The 13,814-nt window shown below is 52.3% G+C and overlaps 1 protein-coding gene across 5 annotated transcripts; it reads right to left on the bottom strand.

Annotated features, from left to right (window-relative positions):
- Positions 1–78: 78 nt before the first annotated feature.
- Positions 79–12,077, bottom strand: LOC136569803 (heterogeneous nuclear ribonucleoprotein C). 5 transcript variants are annotated; one of them, XM_066570162.1, is made up of 9 exons: positions 11,997–12,077; positions 9,412–9,438; positions 6,853–7,120; positions 4,618–4,732; positions 3,428–3,502; positions 3,158–3,315; positions 2,209–2,310; positions 1,231–1,385; positions 79–219 (listed from the first exon to the last, which is right to left on the bottom strand). In XM_066570162.1, the coding sequence occupies exons 3-9, from the start codon at positions 7,091–7,093 to the stop codon at positions 136–138; spliced, it is 930 nt and encodes a 309-aa protein (XP_066426259.1). In that variant the 5' UTR covers positions 7,094–7,120; positions 9,412–9,438; positions 11,997–12,077; the 3' UTR covers positions 79–135. The 5 variants fall into 5 exon arrangements, with proteins under 5 accessions (XP_066426259.1, XP_066426260.1, XP_066426261.1 ...); XM_066570164.1 differs by having other exon boundaries at positions 80–219; positions 3,455–3,502; XM_066570166.1 differs by having other exon boundaries at positions 81–219; positions 3,455–3,502; positions 4,657–4,732.
- Between the last annotated feature and the right edge of the window lie 1,737 nt (positions 12,078–13,814).

A 13,814-nucleotide genomic window follows, 5' to 3' on the forward strand; every position in this document is an offset into this window, starting at 1 on the left:
GGCCACAGGATAAAAGGGGGTGGGGCCAGAACTACGGAGGGCGGTGTGGGGGGGCAAAAGGGGCGGGGCCACGACAGCACGAGCACGGCAGGGGCGGGGCTGGGAAAGGGGGCGGGGCCGGGCGGGGGGCGGGGCTCAGGGCTCGTCCTCGCCGTTGGCGCTGTCCCGGTCGTCCTCGCCCTCCTCGGCCTCCTTCTCGTCCCCCTTGAGCGACTCCAGCTGGGCGGGGAAAAAGGGGCGGGGTCAGGGGGAGGAGCCTCAAACCTGGCACCGCCCACAGCCCCACTGCAGGGGGTCACTGGTTTGTACTGGGAGGGGATTTGGGGTCAGTGGTTTATACTGGGAGGGGATTTGGGGTCACTGGTTTGTACTGGGAAGGGATTTGGGGTCACTGGTTTGTACTGGGAGGGCACTGGGGGGTACCTGTTCCATACTGGTCTATACTGGGATTGATGATCTGGGACAGGGCGGTTACTGGGAGGGTCCCTGGATGATCCGTACTGGTCTAGGCTGGTCCATACTGGTCTATACTGGTCTATACTGGCCCATACTGGTCCGTACTGGTCTATACTGGTCCATACTGGTCTATACTGGTCCATACTGGTCTATACTGGTCCATACTGGTCTCTCACCTGTTCATCCCCCCGTTCCTTGCCCTCATTGTCGTCTAGCAGGGACAGGGGTGTCCCTAAAGGGTCCATACTGGTCCATACTGGTCCATACTGGTCTATACTGGTCCATACTGGTCTATACTGGTTTATACTGGTCCGTACTGGTCTCTCACCTGCTCGTCCCCCCGTTCCTCCCCCTCGTCATCGTCCAGCAGGGACAGGGGGGGCCCTAGAGGCTCTGTACTGGTTTATAGTGGTCCATACTGGTCCGTACTGGTCCATACTGGTTTATACTGGCCCATACTGGTCCGTACTGGTCCATACTGGTCCGTACTGGTCTCTCACCTGCTCGTCCCCCCGTTCCTCGCCCTCGTCATCGTCCAGCAGGGACAGGGGTGTCCCTAAAGGGTCCATACTGGTCTATACTGGTTTATACTGGCCCATACTGGTCTATACTGGTCTATACTGGTCCGTACTGGTCTATACTGGTCCATACTGGTCCGTACTGGTCTCTCACCTGCTCGTCCCCCCGTTCCTCGCCCTCGTCATCGTCCAGCAGGGACAGGGGGGGCCCTAGAGGCTCTATACTGGTCTATACTGGTCCGTACTGGTCTCTCACCTGCTCGTCCCCCCGTTCCTCCCCCTCGTCATCGTCCAGCAGGTCGCCCTCCTCGGCTGAGTCCTCGTGGCCGCCCTCGGCCTTGGCCCCGCCGGCCTCGTCCTTCTTGGAGCCGGAGCCGCCCTGCTCCTCCTCGGCCTTGTCGCTCTTGGCCTCTGGGTCGGGGGAGAAACGGGGAAATTGGGGGGAAAAATTGGGGTTTGGGGAAAATGGGGTTTGGGGGGAAAATGGGGGGATTGGGGGTGAAACGGGGAAATTGGGGAAAATGGGGGGAAAAATTGGGGTTTGGGGAAAATGGGGTTTGGGGGGAAAATGGGGGGATTGGGGGCAAAACGGGGAAATTGGGGAAAATGGGGGAAAATCGTGAAAAATGGGGGTTTGGGGGAAATGGGGAAATTGGGGGGTTTGGGGGGAAAATGGGGTTTGGGGGCAAAACGGGGAAATTGGGGAAAATGGGAAGAAAATGGGGGTTTGGGGGAAAATGGGGAAATGGGGGTTTGGGGGGAAAATGGGGAAATTGGGGAAAAATGGGGAGAAAACACAGGGATTTGGGAAAAATGGGGTTTAGGGGGAAAACACGGGAATTGGGGAAAATGGGAAAATTGCGGGGGTTTGGGGAAAATGTGGAAAAATGGGGTTTGGGGGGAAAACATGGGGGTTTGGGAAAAATGGGGGAAATGGGGTTTGGGGGGGAAAAAGGTTTTGGAAAAAGTGGAGGGAAATTGGGGAAAAATGGGGGAAAATGGGGGTTTGGGGGGAAAACGGGGTAGAAATGGGGATTTGGGGGTGAAAATGGGGGTTAGGGAAAATTCGGGGAAAAATGGGAGTTGGGGGGGAAAAAATGGGGGTTTGAGGAAAATTTCGGGGGTTTTGGGGTTCCCGCCCACCCCGAATTTTGGGGTTTTCCATCCCCCCAAATGTTGGGGCTCCCATCTCCCAGATTTGGGGTTTTTCCCCCCAAATTCGGGTTTTGCTCACTCTGCTCCCTCTCCAGCCGCTCGAGGCTCTCCAGGAGCGCGTCCACCTTGGCCTTGATCTGCCCCAGCTCCTTCTTGATGCTCTGCAGGTCGTCCCCTTTCACTGGAATTCACCCCAAAAATCCCCTCAGAAACCGCCATTTGGGACTGGGACAGCCGTTGTCCCCTTTCACTGGAATTCACCCCAAAAATCCTGTCAGATTTTACTGCAAATTCACCCCAAAAATCCTGTCAGATTTCACCAGAATTGACCCCAAAAACGTGGTCAGAAACCGTCATGTTGGACTGGGACAGCCGTTGTCCCCTTTCACTGGAATTCACCCCAAAAATCCTGTCAGATTTTACTGGAATTCACCCCAAAAATTCCCCTCAGAAGCGGCCATCTTGGATTGGGGGCGGCCATATTGGATGAGGACATGGGGGCGGCCATCTTGGATTGAGGACTGCCATGTTGGGTTGAGCTATGGGGGCAGCCATGTTGGGTTGTGTGCCGCCATATTGGATTACTCATGGCAGCGGCCATATTGGTAACTCCCAACGGCGGCCATATTGGATTATTGATGGCAGCGGCCATATTGGATTATTAATAGCAGCAGCCATATTGGATGACTCCCAAGGGCGGCCATATTGGATTATTAATGGCAGCAGCCATATTAGATCACTCCCAGCAGCCATATTGGATTATTGATGGCAGCAGCCATATTGGATAACTCCCAAGGGCAGCCATATTGGATTATTGATGGCAGCGGCCATATTGGATAACTCCCAAGGGCAGCCATATTGAATTTCACGCTGCCATACTGGACAACTCTCAAGGGCAGCCATATTGAATTATTCCTCCCAACCCTGCTTACGTTTCCCGGACTTGGAGGAGGAGCCCCTCTGTCCCGATTTGCTGTTGAAGCTCTTGCCCCGCCCCTGTCCCCCTTTGCCCCGCCCCTTTCCCTTACGTTTCCCGGACTTGGAGGAGGAGCCCCTCTGGCCGGATTTGCTGTTGAAGCTCTTGCCCCGCCGGGAGGTGTTTCCCGAGACGCGCTGGCGCTTGGAGGGCACCACGGCGCGGGCGATGGGCGGCGGCGGCGGCACGCGGGCCGGGTAGCTGTACATCCTGCGGGGCGGGCGCCGCGTCAGCCGCGCCGCCGCCGGGCACGGGGGGCGCGGGGGCACGGGAGGAGGGTGGGGAGGGAGGGAGGAGGGGAGGGGGGTGTAGGGTCCCTAACCCGCTCTGAACTGGTTTATACTGGTACCGGTCATAGTAATCCCGCTGGAAGTCGTAGTCCAGGTCAAACGATGACCTGGGGGGGGTGGGGGGGTGAGGGAAGTCAGATCCAGACAAAAAAAAAGACACGGAAAGGGAGACCCCTCCCCAAAAAACACCCTGGGATTGCCAAAATACGCCCCAAAAAATACCCTGGGACACCCCAAATATCCCCTAAAACCCCTCCCCAAAAAATGCCCTGGGATTGCCAAAATACGCCCCAAAAAATACCCTGGGACACCCCAAATATCCCCTAAAACGCCTCCCCAAAAAATGCCCTGGGATTGCCAAAATACGCCCCAAAAAATACCCTGGGACACCCCAAATATCCCCTAAAACCCCTCCCCAAAAAATGCCCTGGGATTGCCAAAATACGCCCCAAAAAATACCCTGGGACACCCCAAATATCCCCTAAAACCCCTCCCCAAAAAATGCCCCGGGACACCCCAGAACCCCTCCCCAAAAATTACCCTGGGACACCCCAAATATCCCCCCTGGGACACCCCAAATACCCCCCAAAAATTACCCTGGGATTGCCAAAATGCCTCTGGGACACCCCAAAACCCCTCCCCAAAAAATGCCCCTGGGACACCCCAAATACCCCTGGGACACCCCAAATACCCTCCCCAAAAATACCCTGGGATTGCCAAAATGCCCCTGGGACACCCCAAAACCCCAAACCACCCAAAACACCTGGGACACCCCAAAACCCCCCCCGAAAATCCCCTGGGATTTACAAGAATACCCCTTGGACACCCCAAACCCCCCAAAATCCCCCCAAAACCCTCCAGGGCATTCCCAAAAACAGATTCTGGGGATCTGGGACACACCAAACCCCCCAGAATGTCCCCAAAAAACCCAAATTCCCCCCAAAACCGTCCCTGGCATTCCCAAAAACAGATTCTGGGGATCTGGGACACCCCAAACCCCTCCAAAAATCCCAAATTCCCCCCAAAACCCTCCCTGGGATTCCCAAAAACAGATTCTGGGGATCTGGGACACCCCAAACCCCTCAGAATCCCCCCAAATCCCACCTGGCTCCCCCAATTTCCCCTCAGAACCCCCCCAAAACCCCTGAAAACCCCAGAGATGCCCGGATTTGCCCGAAACGGCCGCGATTGGCCCCGAAAGCGCCGCCCCCAGGGTCCCCACCTGACGAGGGGGGACGGTGACGGGGGGGCGGGTACTGACCCGTACATCTCGGCCGCCGAGCGCTTCACGCCCGCCTTGCCCCGGTTCACCTTCGGCTCGGCCGCCAGGTTGATGTCTGCCGGGAATTTGGGTCATTTTGGGCTGATTTGGGTCATTTTGGGGTGGTTTGGGGTGATTTGGGGCAGTACAGGGGGTTTGGGGTTTCAGCCCCGCCTTGCCCCGGTTCACCTTCGGCTCGGCCGCCAGGTTGATGTCTGCCGGGAATTTGGGTCATTTTGGGTCATTTTGGGCTGATTTGGGTCATTTTGGGGTGGTTTGGGGTGATTTGGGGTGGTTTGGGGCAGTTTGGGGTGGTTTGGGGCAATTGGGGCAGTTTGGGTTTCAGCCCCGCCTTGCCCCGGTTCACCTTCGGCTCGGCCGCCAGGTTGATGTCTGCCGGGAATTTGGGTCAGTTTGGGTCATTTTGGAGAGATTTGGGGTGGTTTGGGGCAGTTTGGGTCATTTTGGCTGATTTGGGGCAGTTCAGGTGGGTTTGGGGCAGTTTTAAGAGGTTTCGGGCAGTTTGGGGCCAGTTTGGGGAAGGGTTCACCCCAGGAGGGTCCAAGGAATGGGGAAAAAAGACCCAAAAATGGCTCAAAATGAGCCCAAAATGAGCAGAAATTATCTCAGGAATGACCCCAAAATGACCAAAAACTGGCTCCAAAGTGACCCCAAAGTCACCACAGAGTGACCCCAAAATGTCCAAAAACTGACCCCAGGAATGACCCCAAACTGACCCCCAAACTGACCTCAAAGTGACCCCCAAGTCACCACAGAGTGACCCCAAAGTGACCCCAAAAATGACCACAGAGTGACCCCAGAACTGACCCCAAAGTGACCACAGAGTGACCCCAAGATGACCACAAAGTGACCCCAAAAGTGACCACAAAGTGACCCCAAAAATGATCACAAAGTGACCACAGAGTGACCCCAGAACTGACCCCAAAGTGACCTCAAAACTGACCACAAAGTGACCCCAAAAATGATCACAAAGTGACCACAGAGTGACCCCAGAACTGACCCCAAAGTGACCACAAAGTGACCCCAAAATGAGCACAAAGTGACCGCAAAATGACCCCAAAAGTGACCACAAATTGACCAAAAACTGACCCCAGGAATGACCATCAGTGACCCGACAATGACCAGAAGTGACCACCAGAACTGACCAGTGACCCCAGACCGAGCCAGAGTCCACAACAGCTCCAAAAAGCACCAAAACCACCCCAAAATGACCACCGGCATCCATGAGTGACCGCGAGTGACCACGGTCACCTCCCTGACCACCTGAGTCCACAACAGCTCCAAAAAGCACCAAAACCACCCCAAAATGACCCCTGGCATCCTCAAGTGACCGAGAGTGACCATGGCCACCTCGCTGACCACCTCCATGGCCATCACTGGTCAAATACAACACCAGGATCCTCCTGTTCAGAGGACACAAACTCCATAACACCTCACAGAACCTTGTTTAGTGACCATAACTGACCATGAGTGACCATGGCCACCTCGCTGATCACCTCCATGACCGTCACTGCTCCATCCAAGTGTGAGGGTCCTCCTGTTCCACCCTCAGAGACTCCATAACACCTCACAGAACCTCACTCAGGATGACCATGAGTGACTGGGGCCACCTTGCTGACCACCTCCCTGACCATCGCTGGTCAAATATAACATCAGGATCCTCCTGTCCCACCCTCAGAGACTCCATAACACGTCACAGAACCTCCCTCGGACCAAGCACAAGTGTCCAGGATGACCATGAGTGACCATGGCCACCTCACTGACCACCTCCCTGACCATCACTGGTCAAATATAACATCAGGATCCTCCTGTCCCACCCTCAGAGACTCCATAACACCTCACAGAACTTTACTCAGACCAACCACAAGTGTCCAGAGTGACCGGGGCCACCTCGCTGACCACCTCCCTGACCATCACTGGTCCAAGCAAGTGTGAGGATCCTCCCATTCCACCCTCAGAGACTCCATAACACCTCACAGAACCTCCCTCAGACCAACCACAAGTGTCCAGAGTGACCATGGCCACCTCGCTGACCACCTCCCTGACCATCACTGGTCAAATATAACATCAGGATCCTCCTGTCCCACCCTCAGAGACTCCATAACACCTCACAGAACCTCCCTCGGACCAAGCACGAGCGCCCAGGATGAGCGACCCCAGGTGAGCACGACTGACCTAGCACCTGGCCGGCGATCATGCGCCCGTCCTCCCCGGCCACGGCGGCGCGGGCGTTGCGCTCGTTGACGTACTGCACGAAGGCGAAGCCCTTGTGCACGGAGCAGCCGACGATCTTGCCGTACTTGGAGAAGATGGCCTCCACGTCGCTCTTCTTCACCACCAGCGTGTTGAGGTTGCCGATGAAGACGCGCGAGTTGAGCGAGCGAGGGTCCGTCTTGTTGGTCACGTTGCTGGCCATGGCGGTGGGCGGGGAAAGGGGCGGGGCCTGCGGGGGGAGGAGGGCGGGGTTAGTGGGTGGGGTGGGGACAAGTGGGGCTGACCAAGAAATGATAAAAAAAAAAGCTCCAAAAACCACAAAAAACACCTGGAATAACCCCAAAAATAACAAAAAAATCACCTGGAAACACCCCAGAAAAATTTAAAAAAATCACCTGGAACCACCCCAAAAAAATATTAAAAAATCACCTGGAAGCACCCCAAAAAAACCCACAAAAAAAATAACCTGGAAACATTTGAAAAATAACAAAAAATGTCTAAAAAACAGCAAAACCAATGTGGAAAAACCCAAAAAATAAAAACCTCTAAAGAACACCAAAAGCACCTGGAACCACCCCAAAAAAACCCCAAAAAATCACCTGGAAGCACCCCAAAAAAAACCACAAAAAAATAACCTGGAAGCATTTGAAAAATAACAAAAAATGTCTAAAAGTCACCAAAACCAATGTGGAAAAACCCAAAAAATAAAAACCTCCAAAAAACACCAAAACCAATGTGGAAGCACCCAAAAAATAAAACCTCTAAAAACACCAAAAGCACCTGGAACCACCCCAAAAAAATAAATTAAAAAAAAAAACCAACCTGGAAGCATTTGAAAATTAACAAAAAAATGTCTAAAAATCACCAAAACCAATGTGGAACCACCCAAAAATAAAAACCTCCAAAAAACACCAAAAGCACCCAAAAATATCTAAAAAGCACCCAAAAACTGTCAGAAACTTCTAAAAACACTAAAAAACACCCAAAAACCATAAAAATGTTCAAAAAGCCAAAATCCACCTGGAACCACCCAAAAATAACTGAAAATACCCCAAACTCCCAAATTCAAGTGGAACCAGGCAAAAAGCCCCAAAAAGCCCCGAAATCCACCCAAAACAGGAACTGAAAATGCCCAGAAAGCCCCAAACGCACCTGGAACCCCGGGGGTTCCTTCTCCCCTTCATTAGCATCTCATTAGCATCTCATTAGCATAAGCAGCACCTACCACCCACCCCCATCACCTTCGTTAAGGGCTCCCATCGTTAGCCCCGCCCCTCATTAATTATGGTAATTGGCCGGCCCTCATTAGCATCAGGCAGGGTAATTAGCATAATTAACGATGAGCCAGTTGGCTGCAGCCTCCCCCCAATTAATGCTAATTAGCTCCAATCTCACAGATTATTGCTAATGAACGTTAACTAAATATCCTCCCAATTATTAAGAATTAATTAACATAAAACTAAAAGTACCCCTGCCTGATTAATAAGCGTTAATTAGCATAAAATTTAAGATGCCCAGCAGCGCTAATTAGCGCTGCTGTTGCTGCCCTTTGACCTTTTTTAACAAATTATTTATACTAATTAAGCACTTCCATTAAGTATGGCAATTAGCATAATTAATAAGGTAATTAATTAATAATTATTAGCATCAACCATGCCAATTAACACTGCAAAGCAAAACGGCTGTTGACAATGCCTAATTAACATCCTCAATTAGCTCTGAATCCATAATGAGGGGTCCTAGCCCCTGATTGGTCGGCCTGCCTTTGGGCTAATTTGCATATGAAGGAAGCTCCGCCTCTTACCGTGGGGGGAGGGGCTCCGGTGGGGGGGGAGGGGCGTCCGTGGGTCGGCGGCGGCGAAGGGGGCGGGGCAAAGGGACGGAGGGGGCGTGGCCAAAACGGGACAGGGGGCGGGGCTTAGCGAGAGGGGGAGGAGCTGAGCCAAAGAAGCCCCAGGGGAAAAAAAAAAAAAAAATTAAAAATAAAAAATTAAAAAAAAAAATTAAAAATAAAAAAATCTGGGGAAAAAACCAATTAAAAAATAAAAAAACAATTAGAAAAATAAAAAATTAAAAAAAAAAATTAAAAATTTTCCTGAATTTTTCCCCTGAAAATGCAGCGAGGGGGGAGAGGCGGGGGAGGGGCCAGGCCCCGCCCCCTGCTTCGTTTTGGGGCCATTTTGGGCCATTTTGGGCCATTCTGGGGCCGTCCTAGACCATTTCAGGGCCGCTTTTGGGGCATTTTTGGCCTTTTCGGGGCAGTTTCGGGCGATGGGGGGAGGGGCCGTGGGCAGGGTGGGGGGGAGGGGCGCGCTGGGCGTGGCTTAGGGGCCGAGGGGGTGGGGGGAGGGGCAAAACCCGCATGAATAATTTATCCGGGAGGAGGAGCCAAGGGGGGAGAAAAGGGGGGAGCAGAAAAATAAAAAAAAAAAAAAAAAAAAAAACCACCAATAATAATAATAATAATAATAAAAAAACCGACAATAATGAGGAAAAAAAACGAAAACTTGTGGAACTTACGGTCGCCGCCGGCTCAAAAAAATCGCGCTGTGGACAAAAAAGAGACAAAAAAAATGCAAATTGGGGGGGCGGGGGGAGGGGCCAGAGGGGGGAGGGGCCGCCCCTCCCCCTCCTCCGCCCCGCCCCCAGCTGCGCCCCGCCCCCACCGCGACAAAACCCCCGAATTTCGCTTTGATTCCGTTTCAGTGTTTTTTCATTTTTTCCCCCTTTTTATTTTAAATAAAAACCTCCAAAATCGGGCGGATTCAGCCCAAAACGGCACCGGGGGAGGGGAGGGAAGGGGTGGGAGGGGCTAAGGGGGGAGGGGCTAAGGGGGGAGGGGCTAAAGGGAGGGGGAGGGGCCGGTCCGGGCGCACCTGCGGAAGGAGAGAAGGTTGAGAGACCCCTCCCCCCACCCCCGTCCCCAGGCCCCGCCCACGCTGCGCACAGGCCACGCCCACCGAGCCCTGACCACGCCCCCTTGTGGAGTGGGGTGGGGGGAAGGGGTTGGGGTGAAAAATGGGGATTTTGGGACTGGGACAAACGGGGTTGGGGGGGAAGAAAAATTGGGGGGGAAATGGGCAAATTTGGGGAGTTTGTCCCCAAAACTGGGGGGACTCCTCAGGAACCTGCTCTGTGCGGGAAAAATGGGAAAAACTGGGGCAAAACCGGGGGAAATTGGGAAAAATTGGGAGAAAACTGGAAAAGAACGAGGGAAATGGGGCAAAAATGGGGGAAATTGGGAAAAATTGGGAGAAAACGGGAAAATAACGAGGGAAATGGGGCAAAAACGGGGGAAATTGGGAAAAACTGGGAGAAAAGGGGAAAAGAACGAGGGAAATGGGGCAAAAATGGGGGAAATTGGGAAAAATTGGGAGAAAACGGGAAAAGAACGAGGGAAATGGGGCAAAAATGGGGGAAATTGGGAAAAAATGAGAGAAAAGGGGAAAAGAACGAGGGAAATGGGGCAAAAATGGGGGAAATTGGGAAAAATTGGGAGAAAACGGGAAAAGAACGAGGGAAATGGGGCAAAAATGGGGGAAATTGGAAAAAAAATGGGGAAAATGAGGAAAATGTGGGGGAAATTGGAAAAATGGGGAAAAATTTGGAAAAATTGAGGGAAAATGGTGGAAATTGGGAAAATAGGGGGGGAAATATGGGGAAATTGGGAAAACATTCAGGAAATTTGGAAAAATGGGGAAAAATTGGGAGAAAATTTGGAAAATGGGGGGAAATTGGGAAAAATTGGGGAAAAATCAGGGGAAATTGGGAAAAATGGAGGAAATCGGAGAAATTGGGATAAAATGGGGGAAAGATTTGGAAAAATGGGAGGAAAATGGGAGAAATTTAGAAAATGGGGAGAGATCGGGAAAAATGAGGGGAGATTAGGGGAAATTTGGGAAAAATTGAGGGAAATTAGGAAAAATGAGGGGAAACTGGGAAGAATTGGGTAAAATATGGGAAAATGGAGCGAAAATGGGGGAAAATTTGTAAAAGGGTTGAGAAAATTAGGAGAAATTGGGAAAAATTGGAGAAAGGTGGGAAAAATGGGCTAAAACCAGTTGGAGTTGGGGCCACACCAGTTTAACTGGGCCAGAGCAGTTTAAATTGCCCAAAACCAGTTTAAATCACCCCAAACCAGTTTAAATCACCCCAAACCAGTTGAAAACAGAACGGGACCTCCTGGAGTTCGAAGGATTTGGGGATTAGGCCAAAAAAACGAGGAAAATTCCGGTTTTGGGCTCCCAAAATTGGGGGGAAAAGGAGAAAAACGCCAGGGATTTAAAAAAGTTTAAAGGGGAGGGGTCGGGAATCCCAAAATCTGCTGGAAAAGGAGAAATTTGGGGATTTGGATGCAAAGCACAGAGGTGCCAGCCCCCAGGGGTGCTAATTAAGCCTTTGATGAGTTTAATTAAAGTTTTCAATGCCCCAAAACGCGGGCTGGCCACGCCCACAGCGGACCAGGCCCCGCCCCTCGCTGTGAACCCCGCCCCTCACGAGTTTATTAATTCTTAATTGCGTTAATCATCCCTGTAGCGCTTAGCCACGCCCCCCGAGGGAATATTTATGCATATAAAAGGCACCGATGTAATTAATAAGGCTCAAGGGCTTAATTAACCTCAGGGGTTAATCAGGGCTAAGCCGCGCCCCCCCGCGGGGTCAACCCCGCCCCCAAGATGCGTTAATCAAACCCGGAGCCAATTAATTAACGCCCTAATGAGTAAACCACGCCCCCTTAGCGACGCTCCGCCTCTCGAGCCAAACCACACCCCCGGCGGCGTTAATTACGGCCCCGAATGGGTTAATTAACACTCTCCGCCGGGCTAATTAGCTCAATGAGCTTTTAAATGAGCTTTTTAACAGATTAGGCCCCGCCCACCGCCGCTCTGGCCCCGCCCCTGCCCTCACGGCTCCGAGGGGGCCGCCCCCCCCCCGCCCCCCCCCCTTTTCCCGCCTCGCTCCCTCACGCGCCGCCGCCGTCTCCGCCCCTCCCCCCCTTTCCCATCTCCCCTCACAGCCCCGCCCGGGGGAGCCCCCCCGAACCTTCGAGAACCCCCCGGAGCCCCGGCGGGACCCGCCCGGAGCCGCCCCCGCTGCCCCCTCACCGCTCCGGGCACCGCCGCCGCCGCCGCCGCTTCCTCCGGGGGCTGAGCGCAAAATGGCGCCCGCGCCGCCCTCAGCGCCGCGAGAGGCGCCCGGCCCGCCCCCGCCGCCCCGCTCCGCGCGCTGATTCGCTATCTTGCACGTCAATCAATGCGTAAACGAATGGGAGCGTGCGGGGCGCCGCTGCGCGGGAGGGGGAGGAGAGGCGGCGAGTGGCTGGGGGATGATGTCAATCACGCGGCGCACCACGTTGATTGGCTGAGATCGCCGCCATTTTTACGTCTCCACAAATTGCAATCGACCCCCCCCAACAGAGCGCCCGCCCCGGGACGCGCGGCGAGTTGTGCGCATGCGCGCGCAAACGCGATTCGCTCAAGGGGCGAGGAGGCTCAACGCGAGCTGTGATTGGAGGACAGGCAGCGACGGTGGGCAGGGATTGGGCAGCGGCACTGTCAGTCAGGCGCAGGAGGCGGGGCCGGCCCTGGTCCCAGTCCGCGCTGGTTTGAGGCCTTTTAAACTGGTTTGAGTTAAATTAAACTGGCTCGTGGCAAATTAAAGCGGTTTGAGGCAAATTAAAGTGGCCTGAGGTGATTTAAAGCGGTTTGGGGTGATTTAAATCGGTTTGAGTTAAATTAAACTGGTTTGACCCTGACTCCACCTGGTTTTTCCCCCATTTTCCCCAACTTTTCCACATTTTTCCCAATCTCCCCCCATTTTTTCCCCCCACATTTTTCTCAGCACTTTTCCCAACTTTTTCCCAATTTCCCCCCATTTTATCCGAATTTCCCCCATTCTTCCTAATTTTCCCCTCATTTTTCACAATTTTCCCCCATTTTTTCCTGCTTTTTCTCCATTTTTTCACAAACTCCCTCGGTTTTTGCCAATTTCCTCCATTCTTTTCCTAATTTTTCTCCATTTCCCCCCGTTTTTCCCTTTTTCGTCCCATTTTCCCGAAATTCTCTCCATTTTCCCCAATTTCTCCTCATTTCCCCCCATTTCCCTCCAATTTTTTATCCATTTTCCCCATTTTCCCAAACGTTTTCTCCTCCTTTTTTCTAATTTCCAATTTTTCCCAATTCTCTCCCATCTTTCCCAATTTTCTCCCGTTTTTTTCCCGATTTTTTCCCTATGTCCCCAATTTTCCCCAATGTTTTCTCATTTTTCCCAATTTTTTCCCTTTTTCCCTCAATGTTTTCCCCATTTTTCTCAATTTTCCCCATATTTTCCCAGTTTTTCTCAATTTCTCCCAAATTTTTCCCAATTTTTTCTACTTTCCCCCTATTTTTTCTCCATTTTCCCAATTTCCCCCCGTTTTTCCCAATTTCCCCCATTTTTTCCCCAATATTTCCCAATTTCCCCTTGTTTTTTCCCGTTTTTCCCAATTTCCCCCCGTTTTTCCCAATTCCCTCAATTTTTTCCCAATTTCCCCCATTTTTCCCCTTTTCCCCCCAATTTTCCCCCTTTTCTCCCCATTTTTCCCAATTTCCCCCATTTTTTCCCCAATTTTTCCCAATTTCCCCTTGTTTTTTCCCAATTTCCCCAATTTCCCCCCGTTTTTTCCCAATTCCCTCAATTTTCCCCCAATTTTTCCCAATTTCCCCCCATCCCGGGCCGCAGCATTTCGGTTTTTTTGTTTATTTTTTTTTTTTTTTGTTAGAAAACCTTAAAAAAACGAAATTTTTATTGAACTTTTTGGAAAAGAGGCGCGAGGGGAGGGGGGGGGGAGGGGAGGCCCCGGGGGGGGGGGGGGAGCCCCAAAACCAGGGGAATTCCCCCCAAAAAGGGGGAGCCCCCCATAAATACAGAAACAACAAAAAAAA

Source organism: Molothrus aeneus, unplaced genomic scaffold, assembly GCF_037042795.1.
Source record: "Molothrus aeneus isolate 106 unplaced genomic scaffold, BPBGC_Maene_1.0 scaffold_240, whole genome shotgun sequence".
NCBI lineage: Eukaryota > Metazoa > Chordata > Aves > Passeriformes > Icteridae > Molothrus > Molothrus aeneus.